Here is a 23,206-nt window from a genome sequence, read left to right on the forward strand (position 1 = left end):
GGCATGTACTGTCACCGAAGCTGATCAATACATTTACAAAACAAATATTCAGAATTAGTCATAAATCTAGAGATTAAGGTCGAAAGTATGAACATAAACCTGTGGTAATCTGACAGCACTACTTCTGGAATCAGAAGAGAAGTGACAAAATATCATAGATCAGGTAGAATCTAAAAGTTTATAATCTGATCAGATCTGAACATTAAGAAGTCATAAGCAATGGTAGTTAGAAAGAAGGCACTAGAAGAAATGAAAATGCAGATTGCAATTGATGGTGTCACATTTGTATAGATAGATGTGATTGTCTATTTAGGACAAATTATAACAGAAGACAATAGATGTGACACAGAGGTTAGAAAATGCCACAAGTATTTTTGTAATGATTTGGACATTAAGATAGATTACCTACAGTGTGGAAACAGGCCCTTCGGCCCAACAAGTCCACACCACCCTTGCCTTTTTTCTTCTTTTCACTGGACTTTTTCAGTATTGCATCCTTGTACATCCATAAATCTGCTATTTAAATTTAAGATTTATTTTGGGCTCATAAATCTTTCACACAGTTTTGATAATCTCATCCAATTAGAATACAGGATTACCGTATGTATTGGTCAAATATTATATAAAACACATATAATTAAATGCACCTATATATAAATATTAAAATAAACATATTCTTTGTGCTCCTTTCAATATTCTTTGGTTAATATCCCCCTTCAAACGTGAATCCCACCCAGACCCATCCCCCATAACCCACACACCCCTGAACACTACGGGCAATTTAGCATCGCCAATCCACCTAGCCCGCACATCTTTGGACTGTGGGAGGAAACTGGAGCACACGGAGAAAACCCACGCAGTCATGGGGAGAATGTGCAAACTCCACACAGACAGTTGCCCGAGGCTGGAATTGAACCTGGGTGCCTGGTGCTGTGAGGCTGCAGTGCTAACCACTGAGCCACCGTGCCTCCCTCACAATAAGAAAATTCAAGCTCATAAAAAGGAAAAAAGTCTCAAATAATGTGACATTTTCTCCTGCATGTCTCAAAAACCTGTAAAATAGGTAAAGGCCTTAGGAAGAAAATAGAGGCCTTTGATGTGAGACCTTTGTGCATGTTATTTGCTCCCAACTTGAAAGATCCAACGGTACAGAAATTGAAGACGATTATGTTATTTGAGATCCAATCCACAGTAACCCACATCGGCTATAATCTAATCGATTGGTGCAGCAGGCTTGAAGGGCTGAATAGCTTAATGCTGTTCCCGATTCGTACATTTCTAAGTATGTACCAGCTTATTCTGACCTGGCACTCTCATAACACAGCAAGACTAGTGCCCTGTGAGATAAGGCATGTCATCCAAGCTGAACTAGAAGTGGTTGGAAGCATTCTCTTGGAGTTTAGTGCTCTCACAATGCTGCCAGCATTGGAACTGTGAAACCCAATTCATTGGCATTGTAGAGTGAGTGCTGCTACTATGAAGTCCAATTCACTGGCACAATGGAACTTGATTCGCTGGCACCATGCAGCTTGATTCATTGTTATTGTGAAGTCCAATTCACTGGCACTGTGGAACCTGATTCACAGCGATTACGAAATCCAATTCACTGGCATGTGGAGCTCAATTTCATGTTAATTTGTCTTTTTTCTTCTTTTCACTGGACTTTTTCAGTATTGCATCCTTGTACATCCATAAGTCTGCTATTTAAATTTAATATCTATTTTGGGCTCATAAATCTTTCATACAGTTTTGATAATCTCATCCAATTAGAATACAGGATTACCATATGTATTGGTCAAATATTATATAAAAACAAATATAATTATATACACCTATATATAAATGTTAAAATAAACATTTTCCTAGTGGTCCTTTCAAAATTCTTTGATTAATAGCCCCCTTCAAACGTGAATGCCATCACAAAGGGCCAGCACGGAATGCTCTGAGCAAAATACAGCATAGCTGATATCAGAAGCAAAGTGTAAAAAGATTCACATGATGATCATAAACTCCTGTTTCTGTTGTCTGAATTACAAGGAGTTAACTGTCTTGCCATCATTTCTGAGGGTCCATTATTCTCCATGCTTAATTTTTCAAAGAATTATGCTAGAACAAGGCAGGATCATTTCTCAGAAGATGAAAAACAGCCTTCAGACTTCCGAAACCACCCAATGATTGAACACATCTCAATTAGCAAGGATCCCCCACAATGGAACATCATTCTTGTGTATATCCCAATGTATTCAATGTTTAAGTTATTCTTATGACAGTGCTGTATACTATCTTATAGTTCTTGAATTGTGAATGAAAAATATAATTGTACCCATATTTTTCTAAAAGAGTATATTTCTAGCTACTCTAGACAGAAACAATTTTACACCAATTCTAAGTTAATCTCTGAGCATGACGGAAAGCAGAAATGGGAAAAGCAGGTGTCTGCAAAATTTGCTACTGCAACATTACTCAGCCAAATTTATCAAAATGTTCATACTTTTTTTGAACCAGGCTACCAAAGCTCAACTTCTTTGCCACCACCAAAACTACTGGCATCAACCATTCATTGAAGTATAAAACTAATCCTTATACCAATAAACAAAAGAAAGGGATTAATTGCTGGAATTATGGACATCATCTAATTTGGCTTCTGTTGTTGAACAATTATTTTGCGGTGTTCTGAAACTTTTTTTAAAATAACGTCAGGACCATTAACCAATTGGATTCTGGTGAAAGAATTCATGAGGAATGATGCAAAATGTTGATAGTGATTTAATTAGAACATTATGCTTTTTAAATCAGTTCTTTCCACATTCAAGCATCAGCCCACTTTTGTTTTCAGTTCAAAAATTGCTGAATGCTTGAAGCAATAATCTGATAAACTCACAGAATGCTGTTGCTGCGGTGACCAGTATCCAGCGGGCTCCACAATGTGTTAGATCCCCATCTGCCCAGTTTGCAGCCAACACAGCAACAACTACATGTTTATTATGTAACTGTTAAATTTTGTACTGGGTTATGAGGCTATTTAAAAAAAAAATGATATCCAAGCAGATGGGTACTCAACTCTGACAAGCCAACAATAAAACAGGTACGCTGCAGCAAGGGGCAACAAGATTACATTAAGTTAAGATTAAATTCCCTACAGTGCGGAAACTGGCCCTTCGGCCCAACAAGTCCACACCACCCCTTGTAGCACCCCACCCAGACCCATCCCCCTATAACCCACACACACCCCTGGACACTACGGGCAATTTAGCATGGCCAATCCACCTAGCCTGCACATCTTTGGGCTGTGGGAGGAAACCGGAGCACCTGGAGGAAACCCACGCAGACACGGGGAGGATGTGCAAACTCCACACAGACGGTTACCCGAGGCTGTTGAAAAAGATTGCTGAGAAAACTGCAATATGTGAACTGTGGAACATACCTATGGTTTTTAACAGATAAACAAAAGCAGGAGAAATAGTCTACATGTAGTTATTGGCACTGTTGTAAGCTAATGAAAAGCATTCATCATCAAATCCATTGTGGAACTTGGAGATTGGAGCAACCTCAGCACTGATCCAGCAGGCTCCACAATGTGTTAGATCCCCATCTGCCCAGCTTGCAGCCAACACAGCAACAATTACATGTTTATTGTGTAACTGTTAAACCAGTTGATGTGTGTATATGGATTTCAGCAAGGCGTTCGATAAGGTTCCCCACAGTAGGCTATTGTACAAAATGCGGAGGAATGGAATTGTGGGAGATATAGCAGTTTGGATCGGAAATCGGCTTGCTGAAAGAAGACAAAGGGTGGTAGTTGATGGGAAACATTCATTCTGGAGACCAGTTACTATGGTGTACCGCAAGGGTCGGTGTTGGGTCCACTGTTGTTTGTCATTTTTATAAATGACCTGGATGAGGGTGTAGAAGGATGGGTTAGTAAATTTGCAGACGACACTAAGGTCAGTGGAGCTGTGGATAGTGATGAAGGATGCTGTAGGTTGCAGAGAGACATAGATAAGCTGCAGAGCTGGGCTGAGAGGTGGCAAATGGAGTTTAATGCAGACAAGTGTGAGGTGATGCACTTTGGTAGGAGTAACCGGAAGGCTAATGGTAAGATTCTTAGCAGTGTAGATGAGCAGAGAGATCTCGGTGTCCATGTACACAGATCCTTGAAAGTTGCGACCCAGGTTGACAGGGCTGTTAAGAAGGCATACAGTGTTTTAGCTTTAATTAATAGAGGGATCGAGTTCCAGAACCAAGAGGTTATGGTGAAGCTGTACAAAACTCTGGTGCGGCCGCACTTGGAGTATTGTGTACAGTTCTGGTCACCGCATTATCAGAAGGATGTGGAAGCTTTGGAAAGGGTGAGAGGAGATTTACTAGGATGTTGCCTGGTATGGAGGGAAGGTCTTACGAGGAAAGGCTGAAGGACTTGAGGCTGTTTTCATTAGAGAGAAGAAGGTTGAGAGGTGACTTAAATGAAACATATAAAATAATCAGAGGGTTGGATAGGGTGGATAGGGAGAGCCTTTTTCCTAGGATGGTGACGGCGAGCACGGGGGGTGGCATAGCTTCAAATTGAGGGGTGAAAGATATAGGACAGATGTCAGAGGTAGTTTCTTTACTCAGAGAGTAGTAAGGGAATGGAACGCTTTGCCTGCAACGGTAATAGATTCACCAACTTTAGGTACATTTAAGTCATCATTGGACAAGCATACGGATGTACATGGAATAGTGTAGGTTAGATGGGCTTGAGATCGGTATGAAAGGTCGGCACAACATCGAGGGCCGAAGGGCCTGTACTGCGCTGTAATGTTCTATGTTCTATGATCCAGCTATTGGAACCTAATATCACTTTTTTTTGTGAAAACTGAATCTGGGAATTTATTTATGCAATCACTACAATGGTATCATTTAAACTCTTCAGGCCACCAGCTTTCTTGTCCGTCACATACTGAACTTTAATAAGTCAGAAAAATTCCATGCCTAACGGCAAATTTTCATTTAATATTGAATCAAAATTGGTTTAAACAACAACGTGCAACTCAAAGCTGTAGGATAAATCTTTCAGATCAATGTCAGACTAAATTTAAAGAAAACACTATCTGTGCATACAGATGACAGACATCTGCCTCAAGATAAGTATTATTTATGTTCATGTGCCAAATTCACTATCAATCATCTCTTATCTATGTGCACATGATTCATAAAGCATTTATACTGTGGTAACAAAACACTGAGATAAAGGGCCCTTTCATCAAAAAGTGTGGGATATTAAATAAAACAGTTATACGTAGCTACAAACAAAAAAAAAGGCACATTTAAAAAAGAAATTCAATATTATCAGAATTATTCATTTTGGCAGGAAAATTGAGAAAGAAGCATTTTAACTATAGTGTGTGAAATTGCAGATCTTGGAGATGTAGAGGGCTCTGGATACATGCATGCATCACAAAAGGTTAGTGTACAGGTAAGAAAATAATCAGGAAAGCTAATAGACTGTTATCATTTATTCTCAAGGAGAACTGAATATAAAAATAGGGAGGCTGTGCTTCAATTATACCAGGCACTGGTGAGACCACATCTAAAGTGCTACATACAGTATTGGTCTCCTTATTTAAGGAAGGATGTAAATGCATTTCTTCAGTTGAGAGGAGATTTATTATACTAATAACGAGAAATGGAAAGTTATCTATGAAGTGGGTTGCACAGGTCAGGCTTGTATCCGCTGCAGATTATAAGAGTAAGATGCAACTGGATTGAAACATATAAGATGGGGAAATGAAGACACAGCATTAGGAAAGAGAGCCTGGCAGTGTCTACAACTGAGTTCTGGTGCTGAAGTGCTTGAGGGGAGGTTAGTAACTTTAAAATTCTACAAAAAATGTTGTAATTTTATTCTCACCTATTTAAAAAATTTACTGATGTTACGAATGTACTGAACAGCAATTGTATTTATGGAAATAAACTTGTAATTTGCTGGTTGGGATCTGCTGAGAGAGAGATAATGGGAACTGTAGATGCTGGAGAATCCGAGATAACAAAGTGTGGAGCTGGATGAACACAGCAGGCTAAGCAGCATCATAGGAGCACAAAAGCTGATGTTTCTGCTACTGTTCTTTCTGGCCAGCATGCTTTTGGTGGTCCATTTCCTACCTTGAGCACTGATCTCTGACACTGCTCTGTTTCTATCAAGGTGGTATGATTGCAAACTACAATCATCACCTGAAACAGAGAAAGCAACAAATAAGGAGGTGAAAATAAAATGCACAATTATTATTTACAAAACATTACTTGTGAAATGTTATTTATTACAATAGCTTTCAGATAAAACAAAACAATTTAGAAGAAAAATCAGCAAGATTCCTTCCTAAGTTGGAGGCTTTGTCATCACTGATGCACTGTAGGGGTCTTTACATCAGACAACCTAATGGAAATTTGCCCATCATACTTAGAGACTGGACCCTTCACAAATCACAGGCACCACATTTGCTTCCCCACAGCAGTTAATTACAACTGCATACATTGAGGCTCAAAGCCAACCATGTAAATTGCTCCCAGCCAAGTGGTTTAGTAAAAGCTATGCACTGCCAGGATCCAGAGCAGTCTGCATATCCCATCTCATTTTAGGTGGTGCACATTTTGTTCAGCATCTGTTCTTCCATAAGGGGACTGACAGCCTCCATTGGTGAATGCATTACCATGGCATACAATATGCCACAGTTCAACTTACTACCAATAAAACTGATTTCATTTTGTTTAGTGATAAATATTTATTCATTAAAACCTACATTTACAAATGAAAATTCCATTATTATTATTTTGTAACCTCTTGTAAAAAATTAGTCTAAAATGGAGTGTGTTTCCCTTCCCTCCTTTCAAATAACAACATATTGTCTGGTGATACAATGGTAAACTTCACAGAGAAGTACAGGGACATATGTTTTCACCTTACTTATTGCAATATCTCACTTTGTAAAAAGTGATTAGCATATGTAGTAGCTAATTATTAACCATTTAGGACATTTCCATACTTGGTGTTGACATTCAAATTCATTATTCGTCAAACTGGCATCCATCGATTCTTCAGGATCTGCATATGTCTTCTGGGTGTCAATGACATATGGGTGGGCTTGGGAGTGACTCCTGATGTCTCCTTATGCTCCAATTCTCCCACGTTAAAATCTCCCCATGCTCCAGAACACCCCATGTTCCAAGTCTCCCTGTGCTTCAACTTTCCCTGCACTCTCACGCTCTCGCTATGCTCTTGCTCTTCCCATGCTCCAGCCCTTTCTGTCTTCTTGCTTCCCATGTGCCTAAGGGATGCACACATTCTGCAACGTATCCATCTCATGGGACCTGTGTGTGAAGTATTCTTAAATCACTTATTACGGATAGTGCTTTATGTGATTTTATGTCATGCTATAATTTAGATAGGTGCAGGTGTTTTGTGATTACTAATCCCATTGAAAAGTGATCCTGAATAAGCCCCACTCTTGTAAAATTGTAGTTTAGTGTATCAGAACATGTACGTTTTCCATAATTCTGGCACTGAATGTCCCTTCATAGCTGCCACTTTAAATAGTTGAATGATTAATAAGCTCTTCTTTTGTAAGGAGTATTCACCAGAGCCACTTTCTCAAGCAAAAACAAGGGTCTGAAAATAATTTGAGAGAAAAACTCTCGTACAATGCGTACAAAATGGCAGTTGATTGAGGACCTGTGCTGACTTTAAGGTTAATTGCTGCACAGTCTACCAACTAGCTAATTGAATGCTATTACATCACATTCTTGCTTCACTATTTTTATTTACTTTGCTGAATTCACATTACTGAATAAATTAAATTGTTCATGCTGAACGAAAAGATTGTGAATGATCAAACAGCTGTACGACATTAAAATTTTGTCTGCTTTGCTCAGGCAGGAGTCCAACAGAGCAGATTGGCCCCTCTATTCCAGAACCTGTCTGACTTCACTCATTCCATTTCTGGAAGTTGGCTGAGTTATATAACAAATGGAAAACAACCCCAAAGATCTATCCCAATGTGTATAATTCACCCTAAACTCTCTCACAAACGCACAGAATGAAATCAAACCAGTTGCCCTTTCATATTTTAACAAGTACACCTACTGAGTCACACACTTCTCTTCCACGGAAGATAATACTAATCATTAAATTTTGATCATTGAACAGTATTTTAAGCATTCTGACGGCTGAAAAGTCCAAGCTGCAAAACAGAAAATCTTGGATAACATCAACCGGTTATTCAGAGTAAGTATTTTCCCATAAAGGCTCAGCCCTTGGAATTTATGAAATCCCTCAGCACTACAGAAAATGATATTAAGATTTAAGCTGTGCTGGAATGAATTGATGTTGTGTTTGGTTTCAGAGTAGCGATAAATTCCTGTTTACAAACAATAATTTCTTTTTCACAGTTATGCAAAGTTGAAATAAAAATAGTAGCTAAAGAATAGCCAAATATTTTGGCAAGGTATCAAGTATTCGAAGGTGCTATCTGCTGCAACATTTCAGTCTCTAACATGGCAACACCACCAATCAAATTAAGTAGTATACCAAAACAAAACCACAACCAAATGTACCAATAACATAGTCAGACATTCAAATTATCAACCCCATTTACCCAAATGTGTGAAGACAAGATATGAACTCATATGACAGCATAAAGTTTAAACTAATTATCCATCAGCAGCTAATTATTCATTCCCATATACAACTAAAAACTGCCTCCTTGTCTGAAATGCTTAAAGTTCTTACATGTCTCCATATTGGCAAGCAGCTCTTCGCCCCAAAACATGGCTTTACTTAGGGAAAATGCCATTAATATTCCCTCTGTTAAAATGGGCTTTCCTCAGATCTTGAACAATTCTTAATCCTTAAGGATAGACACTGCACAAACTTCAAAATGAGTTCAACGCTTCTATTCTCCAAGAATTGTAAGGGATATATTCTAGTCAATGTATTATCATTTGTCATTACAAAAATGCAGTTTTGGTATAAACAACAAGCTGTAGCCCAATAGAGATTCAAATAACATCAAGATACGCAACTTTATGGGTAATCTAAGTCAATTGATTAAAACATTGAACAAATGTTGAATGGTACTGTATCAAAACTGATTTGTTTTGGATTAGAGAGGATTTCTCTTTAAAACACAACGTTGGGTGCAAAGCTAAACTACTGTGCAATAGGAAGATGTAGCCTGCAAGTACAAGATTTGTCTGCTCTTGTGTTCTTGCCTGGAACATTCACTCTTAATGGCAGATCTAGAGATTCCCATTTTTGTTTCACTGTGCTCAGTTCCCTGAAGATTCCATGTTAAAATAGGATGTCTGCCAACAGCAAAAAGACCACAGACATACAGACATATAACTAGAAGGGCTTTCAAACAGACCCTGTTGAGTGACTGCTGTAACTTGCCATTTCTTCCTCTAACATGAGCAGTCCATAGGGCAGAACAATGAGCAGTTGGAAGTGCAAGAAGTCAAGGATGAAGGAAAAACAAATAATGCTCTAGTCCCTGTACACTAAACAAGAAACACTGGTTGGGTGGTAAAAATGCACTTCTTTTATATTAGGCATTGGAATGAATAAACAAATATACAAACACATTTCAAAGTACTTATTTCAATTAATAGTACTAATAACATTAGTCATTCCCATATACAACTAAAAAATATACTGCCTCCTAGTCTGAAATGCTTAAAGTTCTTACATGTCTCCATATTGGCAAGCAGCTCTTCGCACCAAAACATGGCTTTACTTAGGGAAAATGCCATTAATATTCCCTCTGTTAAAATGGGCTTTCCTCAGATCTTTAACAATTCTTAATCCTTAATGATAGACACTATCATTTTAGGAGAATTATTAGTTACAGTTCCACTTTTTGAATGTTATAAGTTATTCAACTTTCTTTTTAATGGCTTGCATACAATTAATGTTTTACAGCTTTGACAGAGAAACACTATTGATTCCTTTACTATCACTAATTGAAAGGAAGAAATGAACCAAACTGAGATAACACGGTGTGGAACTGGAGGAACACAGCAGGCCAGGATGCATCGGAGAAGCACGCAAGTTGATATTTCGTATGGTCCCAACCTGAAACGGCAACTTTATTGCTTCTCTGATGCTGCCTGGCCTGCTGTGATCCTCCAGCTCCACATTACATTATCTCTGACTCCAGAATCTGCAGTTCTTAATACCTCTAATGGGACAAACTAAGTAAGGAACATACAACATGTAGGTCTTATGAGACCTAAGCCACCTGCTTTTTTGGTTTTGGCATTATTCTGGTCACTTATCAGATACAACAAGTCTTCAATGGTCACAGGTGCAATGACACGCAACCTGGCGTGCAAGTTTGATTCCAGTACATTTCAGTACTCGGTCACTGCAGTGCCCCTGCAAAACTATTACAACATACCTTAAGCAGTTATATTACGGAGGTGGCAGTTTACAGATCCAGAAAAAAAAATGACACAAAGGGCTAGAGATGTGCGTTTACGCAGAATTATTTTGAGTTATAACTTGGAAATGGTCCAATTAACCTTTTCTGATGAAGGGTCTAAGCCCGAAATGTCAGCTTTTGTGCTCCTAAGAAGCTGCTTGGCCTGTTGTGTTCATCCAGCTCCACACCTTGTTACCTCAGATTCTCCAGCATCTGCAGTTCCCATTATTTCTGATACAATTTTAATCCCGAATGGCTTGTTTACAGGCCCTGACACATGCAAATCTACATCCCTTTAGATGCTTTCCTTCAAAAACATTTCTAACCTAGCTTGAAGTGCCACAAATCTGAAGTTTACATTGCCCTGCCCTCTTGAAATAATAGTTAGGGCAAACTCTCTCCAACTTTGTCAGAAGCCATTTAACAGGCGGCATGGCAGCTCAGTGGTTCGCATTACTGCCTCACAGCACCAGGGACCCAGGTTCAATTCCACCCTTAAATGGCTGTCTATGTGGAGTTTTCAAATTCTCCCCATGTCTGTGTGGGTGTCCTCTGGGTGCTCCACTTTCCTTCCACAGTCCAAAGATGTGCAAATTAGGCAGATTGGCTGTTCTAAATTTCCCATTGTATCCAGGGGCGTGTAGGTTAGGTGTGTTCGCCATGGAAAATTTTGGGAATGGGGTCGAGCCTGGTTGGGATGCTCTTTGGTGGGTCAGTGTGAACTTGTCAGGCCAGATGGCCTGTTTCCGCATTGTAGGAACTCTATCAATATGAACTGGGCTATAAATTTAGCTTGATGTGAGGAGGTAACACACCACCTCCCACCCCCATAAACCTTGTGCAAATTCCCATACTGAAGCAACAATCATCTGGCTAATTAAAGCTGGAAATGTAATGCCCAAGGTGAATGCACTACCTGATACTCACCCCACTGCTGGTAAAACTGCAATGGAAAGGGGCAGGTAAATGCCTGGAATGTTGCAACTACCATGGTGGTCAATTTAACATTTCCCTATTCACGCCTCTCCCATCATTTCCAACAACATACTACATGTGCCTCATATGAGAGCTCAGCCACTTAGCTCTGGTATTCATCTAGTCACTTGTTAAACTATACCGACGGCAGCTTACACATCCAGAAAAAAGTGAAATACCAACCTGGTATTCACTTCGACTATTATAATTTGGAGCCCCAGCCTACACACAGGAGCCCAATAATGGTCTCTGTAATGAGGTTTCTCTTTTTTTTAAATCAATCTCTCACATCCATAACTACTCATCCTCAATACCTCAATGACTGGAAATAATTTATCTGCCTAGTATCTTAAACACTACTGATCCATTCCAACAAAATACACATTTTTCAGGAATTTTTCAGTGCACGTATTTTGTTGCTATAGGCACTGTCTTCAGGAGCATCTCTTCTCACGACATTTTATCAATAGTGTGAAGCCCCAAACCCTACTGGCAGATGATTTCCATAATGGCTTTACTAAAGCTTCATATGGATTCATCATTTTATTTTAAATTTTATCTACACCTCCTGCCGTGAACTCAGTATTCTTTTCATATGATCTCAAACCTTTGAAATTTGGCCTGAAAATGTGAACACCTTCTGGTAATCCACACTATCAAGCCTCGTTCCAATGCATAAGTAGTCCCTTGTGTTTAGCAAAGTGTACTTAATGATACCGAATTGATCTGCCATATATTTGGCCATTTCACAATCTTTTTATACTTCTCTTGCCCTTCAAAGGATTTACAGTAGCCTTTACAAATCCTGTAAATGCAGACTAATATTCAGCGATCTGCTATCATCCTATAGCTAGAATAACAAGAACAATATTCGCTGTAGGTCTGTAGTTTCCACCCCATAAAAAAGGAATAATCTTAATGCCTTAGGTGTATGCTTCAATGCAAAATTACTGTTGAAATACCACACAAATTAATTATACATTAAAGGAGCAGAACTAGGTTGGGAAGGAGCCATCTTCAAACTTGCAATATTAACCCTTAAGGTGCCAAAACCCTTTCAAATGAAGAGGAACAACAACGGTGTCTGTCATTTACTGTTCAAAATATTTTTGAAATATTTTACTTGCTGCACTGCGTGATGAACGTTAAAAGCCAGCTTTGCTGTTGTTATTGAAAATCTTATGCAAAGATATTTTGGGGAAGAGAACTGCAGAGCATAACAAAGCAACAAGTGCCATGTCACCTGGGAATCAAAATGAAACTGGATAAGTCTCACAGCCAACAGTGACTGCAGATAATAATCTCCAAAGTGAGGTTGACCAGATAAGTCTCAATGTGCAGTCAGGATTGAGTAATGTGCGGTCTCAAGTGTGGAGATTGTTATCGCATCCTGTTGGCCACAGCAACTGCAATTTGTACCACAGGTTTAGAATAATGAAATAAATCTTAAAGCGAGATCACAAGGGTGCAGAGATGAGTAATATTTCCACAGCTAGATGATAATGAAAGCTGCATGTCCTCAACACATCCTGAGCAGCACAAAAAAAATCAGCCACATCCAGATGTAGGAATTCCAAATGTTGGAGGTCATTTCACTGCCCCCCTCAAATATGGAATACTCCAAGGTACATTGTTCTCAGTAATTTCACCATCCTGAATGTAGAAAGTGTAGAAAGCCCTAATTTATACAGGATGTTTGAAAAACAGTCGCCATGAGAAACATGTTGAAGGGGATGCTTTTCCTCTGCTTTGCTCAATTCTGCAGCAACTAAACTCCATGGATGACAGGCTCTGCTCTGGTGTCGGCCCACATGATAAAATGTATCTGGCCTAGGCTAATGAAGACAGTCCAAAAACCCAAATGGGTTGAAGTCACTCAGTATGGGAACAATACCTGCAACCACTGCATACCCAATATGCACTTTTTACTGCATGGCTAACTCTCAAAATTTCTGTGCACAATTCAAAATATTGAGGAACCTTCAGACTTCACAATAATGTACAATTACACTGCTCCAAAAGATCAGTCAACACAATAGAACATTTTAAACTATCCAAACAATCATTAGTAATTAAATGCATTATTCAAAGGCCTGCATAATTAGCTGGGATAAATATCTAATAAGTGCAGTTTATTTTAGGATGCAAAAAGCATACACAGGGTCACAGAGACACAGAGATCTACAGCAAAGAAAAATGCCCTTCGGCCCATCACTTCCTGCAGTAGACTTAATTATTACAATGCTTAGGTGCATCAAGGATTCATAATTGGATTGGTCTGCATCTCTCCTCACTGAGAAAATTCACCAGTTAGAGATCTGGCAGAGTAACTGGAGTACAGGATTGGGTGTGGAGATCACTTCTCAACCTAAAACAGGAGAGTATCATGACTGTGCAGTTACAATCCAGCATTTTTTAGAAAAACTGCTTGGAAGGGCCATCACTTTTTTTCAACAAAAGCCTTGAAGAAAGTTGTTTGAAACAATTCCAGACCACTAAAAATATGGATGTTAGACTAATCTTTTCCACTTCAGGAAGGACAAAAGAAAACCCTCAATTTAATTATGTCTTGCTGTAGTTTCATCAGGAAGCAATGAAGTTTTATTGATAACTCATAATGAAAATGCAAATTTGGAACTGACCAGAACAAAAGACAAGAACTACAGGTGGTAGAAAGGATGTTTTCAAAGTCAATGCCTTAAACGGGACATAAATTAGCTTGCTGCATAAATCATATAGTAATAGCGATCATCTTATGAAACCAGCTAACAATGGTTTCAAAAGCATAATACCTAGACAGAGGAAGATTCCATTTAGAACCATCTGAAAGAAACTTTTGCAAAAAAGAGAGAGGGAGAGACATTTCAAGACAACAAATTGTTTGATATAAACTGGCAGCTAGAAGTGTGATGCGTCCAGAACCAGAGGCCAAGAATCTTCAGATAATAGCAGAACTGAAAATGAAAATATCAGACTCAAAACTCTCTTTCTCAAGCCAAAGGTCCTGCCAGATCTGCTGAGTTTCTACCACACTTTTGAGTTTATTAAGAATCTTCTCTCTCCAAAAGCTGCTGTCCTACTTAGTGTTCCTATTCAAGAAAACTTCAACTTCAGAATCCATCATAGCAGTTGAATTCTAACTTCAGGTTTTCAACCTCCTTTCCTCACAAACTGAAATCTTCAAGTATCTAACGGGCCTGCAAAGGCAGCAGTCTAAATTGACTTTCATCTTTTGTCCAGAGCTACTTTTAATCTTTGTACCTGCCTTTTATCTGACAGCTATATACCATTTTTACTTAATAACTTCCAGCAATAGTGAAATTAAATATTAGTCTTAATTTAAAAACTAACGCTTTGCTATGAGTGAACACCTACAAGTATTGCTTCACAGGCTAGATAATTTCACAGTTCGCTGGCCATTGTGGGGCAATGGCTTTCACATGGTTGTTAGAGAATGACATGGATAGTGGTAACTTCAATTAGGAGGCCTGTACATGGCAAACTAAATTTAAAAAGGGACATAAAGCTACGGATTTGTCCATTGGAAATCTCTTGATATATCTGTGTAAAAGCTATTTTCAGACATAGTAGCTACTGCTTATAGGAATTAAACTTTTAGAACGGTGTCACTTTGTGTAATGAATCGTAGAATCTCTACAGTGTGAAAACGGGCCCTTCAGCCCAACTAGTTCACAACCACCCCCTGTAACCCACCTAAACTATACATCCCTGCACATCTTTGGACTGTGGGAGGAAACCGGAGCACCTGAAGGAAACCCACGCAGACTCAGTGAGGATGTGCAAACTCAACACAGATAATTGCCCAAGGGTGTAATTGAAACCAGGTCCCCAGTGCTGAGGCAGCAGTGCTAACCACTGAGCCACCATGCTGCCCAGGTTTGATTAAAGAATTCAATAAAACAACCAGTTTATGATTTAACAAAATAATCAGGATTGCGAGTTTGCTGCCAAGATGTCAAAAACACAAAGTTGTCAATGGAGTTTCTACAAGAATAAGGCAAACGAGATGGAGTCATAATTACCTATCATTTCCAGCTTCTTAAGAAAGAACTATTTTGGAATTATACTCTTCTTCATAGATGGCCCTTCTAAGGGGTACTTTTTTGGAAGTTTTCTTTCCAATGAAGTTGACTAGAATCTATACCTAACAATTCATAATCACCTTTAAATTATTTATACCAAACAAGGTATTGTTTTAATAGAAACCACGGAAGGACTGAGTCAATTTAGTGCGTATTCATACTCGTACTAATGCTGACTTCAATGAATACCAGGCAGCTTTTTAAATGCTCCCTCATGCCAATATTTAAGTGATAAACACAAGCAACTTAAGCTTAAGTAATGGAACCTCATACATGTTTCCATTCATACTGTTTTTTTTGTTGAAGCCTTTCTCCTTGTACTCAGCAAGACAAATGCAAGAATGCAAATTTGAAATGATTACGACAATTTAGGAGAAAATACCGCGGACTGACGGGCAGGTTGACTATGATTGGGGTCCGGGCCATTGTCATTGAGAAAACATTGGGGAACTGCGGGCTCCTCAAGCCCTTGTGTTAATAAGTGCAAGATCATTGAATCATAGAATCATGGAAACTGTCTCTGGAGCCATGTTGAGTGTGCTCAGCAACGTTTCGCAAGTGCTGTCTAATTGCAAAATCACAACTCACACTGGATTTTGTCCACCACGCAGCATTTTATATGCATTTCAGTGCCAATACAACGTCAAGTAGAGCAGCCATAGGTCCCAAAGATTGTTCAAATCAAACACCATGTATATTCGGTTGTTTGTAACAGGCAGTTTATAGACTATTCTCGTTCACCCCATGCTTGCAAAACTCTAAACCCTGAGCTCAACCTTGTTTTCCTTTGAAATTAAAGTTAACAAAGAAAATGTATAGTGAGCAAAACAAGCTGGCATCCATCTGGCTCACTAATGTCCCTTAGGGAAGGAAATCTACCATCCTTCTGGATGTGAGTTTGCTCGCTGAGCTGGAAGGTTAGTTTTCAGACGTTTTATCACCATTCTACGTAACATCATCAGTGAGCCTCCAACGAAGCCTGTATCTGTTTCCTTAGGCATTCATGCAGGAAGTACAGCTATTCGCGGGTGGCACTCTGTCGGATGGCATTGGTTTCCCATCTTCGGGCCAGTTGTATTGCGCCCATAGGTGCTAGCGAGTTTTGTCGGAGGCTCACTGATGATGTTACCTAGAATGGTGACGAAACGTCTGAAAACTAACCTTCCAGCTCAGCGAGCAAACTCACATCCAGAACCTCAACCTGAGCTACAAATCTTCTCAAAACTCGCTCCGTCCTTACCTGGTCTGGCCAAAATGTGACTCCGGACACACAGCAATATAGTTGACTGCTAACTGTTCTCAGGAAATTATCAATGGACAATAAATTCTGGACTAGCGAGCAACATCCAAACCCCATGTCAGAATTTTTATACATGTTTCATCAACATCTATTTCTGTGCTACAGTTACAAATTTTATTCTCATATTTTATTACAAACGTAGTCAGATTAGGATACTGCAAAATAAATTACATTTTTTCAGTGCTCTATTATGAAAACAAAAAGTAGCATATTCCACAGAATAACCAATGCCGTTTAACAAAAAGTTCAAAGATACTGGAAAAAAATCGCCAAGGCATTAAGATGGAGTGTAGCTCTCAATATTGGTGTGATTTATTCAACATTTCAAGCAGAAACATTTTTATTTTAAAGCACAGAATGGGAGAAATGTTGCAACCTATAAATTAAGGCCAAATTCTGTGTAACATCTAGCCATCGTTTCATTGGACTATGTGAGTTTTATGGTCAACCCACCCGTCTTTTTAAAAGTTGGAGAAAACAGTTCTGGATTTCAAATATGGAACTAGATGAAAACAGCAAGCCAGGCAGCATCGGGGAGCAGGAAAATTGATGTTGTGGGTCCGGAATCTTCTTCAGAAGTGGGTAGGGGGAAGGGAGCTCAGAAATAAATAAACAGACGAGGGGTAAGGCTGGGAAGGTTGGTGGGATAGGTGAGTGTAGGTAGGAAGTGGTGGGGATTGGTCACTGAGGTGGGAGGGGTGGATAGGTGGGAGAGAAGACGGACAGGTCATGTCAGATCAGGTAGGCGGGAATGAGAAGCTTTTCAAATTGGTGAAAGCCACATTTAGCCCATTGAGCCGTAGGCTCCCAAGGTGGAAAATGAGGTGCTGCCCCTCCAGTTTGTGGGTGGTGTCATTGTGACACTGGAAAAGGCCCAGGATGGACATATGGGAGTTAAAATGGTCCGTGACCAGAAGGTGTTGTCGTTTGCCGCAAACAGAGCACAGATGCTGTACAAAACAGTCTCCAAGCCTCCATTTGGTCTCACTGATGTAGAGGAGGCCGCATCCAGAGGAGCAGATGCAGTAGACCAAGTTGATGGATGTGCAGGTTAACCCCTGTCTAATGTGAAAGGTTTGGTTTGTGCCTTGAATGGAGGTGAAGTGGGAGGTGTAGGGGCAGGTGTAGCACTGCCTGCAGTTGCAGGGAAACATGCCAAGGGTGTTGGGGCTAGTGGGGAGTGCAGAGCAGACGAGGGAATTGTGGACAGCGCAGTCCCTACTGAAGGCAGAGAGAGGTGGGGAGGGAAATATATCTTTGGTTATGGGGTTAGATTATAGGTGCTGGAAGTGGCAGAGAATGATACGTTGGATATGGGGAGGTTGGTGGGGTGAAGTGAGGACAAGGGCAATTTCGTCTTTATTCTGGTGGGGTGGAGGAGATGTGAAGACAGAGGTGCAGGAAACGCAAGAGATGCGGTTGAAGGCATTTTTGATCACTGGAAGGGGAAGTTTCAGTCCTTGAAATAGGAGGACATCTGGGATGTGTGGGAGTGGAAAGCCCCACCTTGGGTGCAGATGCAGCGGAGGTGGAGGAATTCAGAGTAGGGGATCACATTCTTGCAGGAGGGTGGGTGAGAGGAGGTGTAATCAAGGTAGCTGTGGGAGTTGGTGAGCTTGAAATAGATGTCGGTTTTGAGGCAGTCACCAGGGAAGTCCAGGAAGGAGAAGGAGGTATCAGAGATGGTCCAAGTGAACTTGAGGTTGGGGTGAAAGATGTTAGTGAAGTTGATTAACTGTTCAAGTTCCTCATAGGAAAACAAACAAAAAAAAGCTTTCCACATTAGCCAGGGGTTCACCTGCACATCTGTCAACTTGGTCTACTGCATCCGCTGTCCCAATGTGGTTTCAACTACATCAGTGAGACCAAGTGGAGGCTTGGAGACCGTTTGTAGGGCACCTGTGCTCTGTTCGTGAGAAACAACACCACCTTCCGCTCACGAATCATTTTAACTCGCCCTCCCACTCCCTGGGTGACATGTCCATCCTGGGCCTCCTCCAGGGTCATAATGCCACAACCCAGAAACTGGTGGAGCAGCACCTCATATTCCACCTCGAGAGCCTACAGCCCAATTGCCTAAATGTGTGTTTCACCAGTTTTAAAATCTCCCCACCCCTGGCCTCATCTCATGACCAACCCTCCCGCTCATCCCCACACTCTTGATTTGACATGCCCTGTCCATCTTCTCTCTCACCTCTCCACACCTCCCAATTTACTGACCAATCCTTACCACTCCCTACCTGCACTCACCTATTACCATCCCACCTATCTTCCCCAGCCCCATCCTTCCTCTGCCTATTTATTTCTGAGCTCCCTTCCTCCTCCCCATTTCTGAAGAAGGGTCCCAATCCAAAACGTCAACTTTCCTGCTCCTCTGATGCTGCCTGGATTGCCGTGTTCCTCTAGCTTCACGCTGTGTTATCTCTGATTGCAGCATCTGCAGTTCTTGCTATCTCTGGGCTTCAAGTGTTAGTTTTACATTATCCAACAAGGACATCAAAGATCCATCAGCAGCCCTTCTAATAATGAGCTGCTAATGCATTGCGCAGAAACAAAAGCCCTCATTTTAACCTGACCAACTCAGCACAGGGAAGTTGGTCTTGAGGCAGCTTCTTGTACACAATCTGATTTCATTGGTCATTAAAATCGGGTGCTGTGTGAAACAGATAACAGTGGTTCCATTTCCACCATTATAGCTGAACGGAGTTCAGCGAAAATTGCTATTTAAAATCTAACTGAAAGCAAATGATAAGTATGCAATTTTTAGCATCTGTAAAGGTATCATATTACAACATACATTTGCCACAAAATTATATTCATGATAATTTGCTTCCCCACTTTTGTCTTATCAATCTAAAGATAGCCCTTTCGATAGCTCTGTGTGGTTTTTTATCTGGCAGATGAGCAGCAGGTGGGGATCTTAAATACATGCAGCAACATAGCATTAAGACCTATGCTGGCATCAAAGTACTAGGTGAGAGCTATCTCCAACAAGAGAGAGACCAATGACCTCCCTATTGACAGTTAGTGCAGAGTCGGAGAAACAAAATGCAGCCTGGGTGACAGCTTTGTGGAATGCTTATATGCCGTAGGTAAAAAGGAGCTTCCATTTGCCTGCTTCATGAATACACCACAATGCTCAAATGCCAACATCGCTGTCTCAGGCATGCTGTACTTGCTCCACAAAGATTGATGCAAGCTGGAAGAACAATGCCTCATCTTCCATTGGGAATCTTACAACCTCAGGACTCAACATTGAGTTCAATAATTTTAGAGCATGGACACTCCATGGCTTTTACCCACTCTCACATGTCATGTTCTGTCATGGTATAGGTTGCTTTCAACACAGCCAGCCGTTTTCAATCATTCATGATCTCCACTGTGACCCAAATTTCTCTTCTTCCCTGGTGTATCATCAATAATCCCTTCGTTTGCCACACTTCTTTCTCTCTATCTCTGGACTCAGCTTCCACCTATCTACAAACTCCTTTCTCACTCCCCACCACCATCCTGCTTTTGCTCAACTGCGAATGGTTACTAGTCTTATGTCATTGGAAAGATTCTCACCAGCAGAAAATCAAAATGGCAAGCCAATTTGCAGTGATGGGACCATTGAGGAAGGGACAGGAGGTTGAATTCTGTATATCAAACATTTTTGTGCATACTTAAAAGAGACCAAGTTAACTGAAGACACAACAGTATTGGTTTTCTTGAGTACCACAGGAAGCAACACCTTCACGATTCTAAGGAGGCAAGTGCAACCAGACAAACCTGTGGATAAGACATACTAAAAACTATGCGAAGTACTAGGGAAATATTTTGCATAAAAGCCAATGATGATTACGAAATGCTTCTGTTTTTATACATGTTATAGTACGAAAAAAAGTCCATCGTCAAATTTGTGCCACCTTGCGAATTCTGAGGGTTCCTCCAAGGTGCTTGTGAGATCGTTTGGTTTGTGGCCAGAGACACAAAATTATTTCTCAGAATCTGTAAACAAGGAGAGAACTGGATTTTAAGGCAGCTTTTGAAATTGCTACTTTGATAGAGTTGGCTGCCAGCAAATTAACATGAGAGGCCAAGCAGCATCAGAGGAGCATGAAGGAGCAAGAAGCCTTCCTGCTCCTCTGATTCTGCTTGGCCTGCTGTGTTCATCCAGCTCTACACCTTATTATCTCAGATTCTCCAGCATCTGCAGTTCCTACTATCTCTGAAGCAAATTAACACAGTTGAGTGACAATGGCCAGGGGCATAAAGCAGAAACTCAGCAGAATGCAGTACCAAGTGGACAGGGTTGTTAAGAAAGCATATGGTGTTTTGGCTTTCATTAACAGGGGGATTGAGTTTAAGAGTCGTGAGATCTTGTCGCAGCTCTATAAAACTTTGGTTAGACCGCACTTGGAATGCTGTGTCCAGTTCTGGTCGCCGTATTATAGGAAAGATGTGGATGCTTTGGAGAGGGTTCAGAGGAGGTTTACCAGGATGCTGCCTGGACTGGAGGGCTTATCTTATGAAGAGAGGTTGACTGAGCTCGGTCTCTTTTCATTGGAGAAAAGGAGGAGGAGAGGGGACCTAATTGAGGTATACAAGATAATGAGAGGCATAGATAGAGTTGATAGCCAGAGACTATTTCCCAGGGCAGAAATGGCTAGCACGAGGGGTCATAGTTTTAAGCTGGTTGGTGGAAAGTATAGAGGGGATGTCAGAGGCCGGTTCTTTACGCAGAGAGTTGTGAGAGCATGGAATGCGTTGCCAGCAGCAGTTGTGGATGCAAGGTCATTGTCATTTAAGAGACTGCTGAACATGCATATGGTCACAGAAATTTGAGGGTGCATACATGAGGATCAATGGTCGGCACAACATTGTGGGCTGAAGGGCCTGTTCTGTGCTGTACTGTTCTATGTTCTATGTTCTAACAGCAGGATGCTGCCGATGTGTCAACAGTTGATGTATCAACAAGGAGTACCAGAATCAAGAAGCACAGTGCCACAAGTGTAAGCGAATAGGCTATACTGCCCAAAATTGTCGGGTACAACTCAAGCAAGAGAGGGGGGTGTCCAAAAAAGACAATTCAGAGATCAAGGGGCAGTGTGGACTTGTTGGGCCAAAGGGCCTGTTTCCACACTGTAGGGAATCTAATCTTAATCTTAAAAACATAGGGTGCTTGCCAGTCAGGAGTCAGCCAAGTCTTCAGGAGAAGCAGAAAAAACAGAATCAGCAGAGTTTCAGTTAAATATCCTTTCGGTACAGGGTGAAGCTGAGAGTTTCTGGCTCCTTCTCAAATAAGGGGGAACACTGTAAAGATGGGAATGGATACAGGTGCAGCACTCCAAGCTTTCCAGTTCTTAAAATTTGATGGTGCAATGAGGATTTGTGGTGGCTTTATGGCCACAGTCAACTCAGCCCTGTTGCCAACCAATAACGACTTCCACTCATTGAAGACATGTTTAGTGGAGTGGTTGGAGAAAAGAAATTCTTACAAATGAATCTGTTGCAGGCCGACTTGTAGATGAGGGGATCACAAAGATATCCCAGTCACCAATGATGATAGTAACACAAAGGGGACTGTTCTGCTACAACCGACTTCCTTCTGGAATCATGTTAGCACCAGCTTGATTCCAGAGGGCCTTGGACCACTTTGAGTGGATTGTCAGGTATCCAGTGTTATCTGGATGATATTTTGGTTATGGGATCCTCTGAAGAGAAGCATTTGAAAAATCTAGAAGAAGCCCTAAACAGGTTGTTGGAACACTGCCTACAAATAAAAAGGGAGAAATGAGAGGTTTCTTTTCAAAATGTTTCCATAGAGTACTGGGTAATTGATGGTAAGGGACTACACAAGGCACACAAGAAAATGAATGTTATCATGAAGACCCCTAAACCAGAGAATACAGCTGAACTGAGATCATTCTTGGGACAAGTAAATTATTATGGCACGTTTGCGTCTGACCTGACAACAGTGTCAAAAGCCCTGCTTCAATTGCTAGGAAAAGGGCAGCTATGAAAACGGACCCAGGAATATGAGGCAGCCTACCAGGAGGTGAAGCAAGCCCTAAAACAGTTGGAAGTGTTGACTCATTTCGATCCAAAGTTGCCACCTCAATTGGCATGCGACACCTCATCTTCTCAGGTCATACATCTTGCCATATTGAGCTGAAATGTGCATTGTGTTGGTATCAAAGTTATTAACAAAGACGGAATAGAAGTGGAAAACAAAGGATTGGGCATTGTGTTGGGGGTAAAGAATTTTACCCATTTTCTTTACAGCAGGCACTTTGTGCTCCTGACAGACCACAGGTCACTAACCTCCATTTTCGGCCAGCGAATAGGAATAACGTCAACTGTGGTATCATGCCTGCAGAGATGGACATTAG

The 23,206-nt window shown here is 40.7% G+C and overlaps 1 protein-coding gene across 14 annotated transcripts in view; it reads right to left on the reverse strand.

Moving 5' to 3' along the window:
* Positions 1–23,206, reverse strand: part of LOC125451225 (nuclear factor 1 B-type-like) — a 683,573-nt gene that overhangs the window by 358,695 nt on the left and 301,672 nt on the right. For 7 of the 14 annotated variants that reach the window (XM_059644582.1, XM_059644580.1, XM_059644583.1 and 4 more), the window contains exon 3: positions 6,142–6,210. The exons of the other annotated variants lie outside the window; for them this stretch is intronic. In XM_059644582.1, coding sequence (XP_059500565.1) covers positions 6,142–6,210 — 69 coding nt within the window. The remainder of the gene's footprint in view (positions 1–6,141; positions 6,211–23,206) is intronic. 14 annotated transcript variants of the gene reach the window in all.

This window comes from Stegostoma tigrinum, chromosome 3 (genome assembly GCF_030684315.1).
Source record: "Stegostoma tigrinum isolate sSteTig4 chromosome 3, sSteTig4.hap1, whole genome shotgun sequence".
Lineage (NCBI taxonomy): Eukaryota > Metazoa > Chordata > Chondrichthyes > Orectolobiformes > Stegostomatidae > Stegostoma > Stegostoma tigrinum.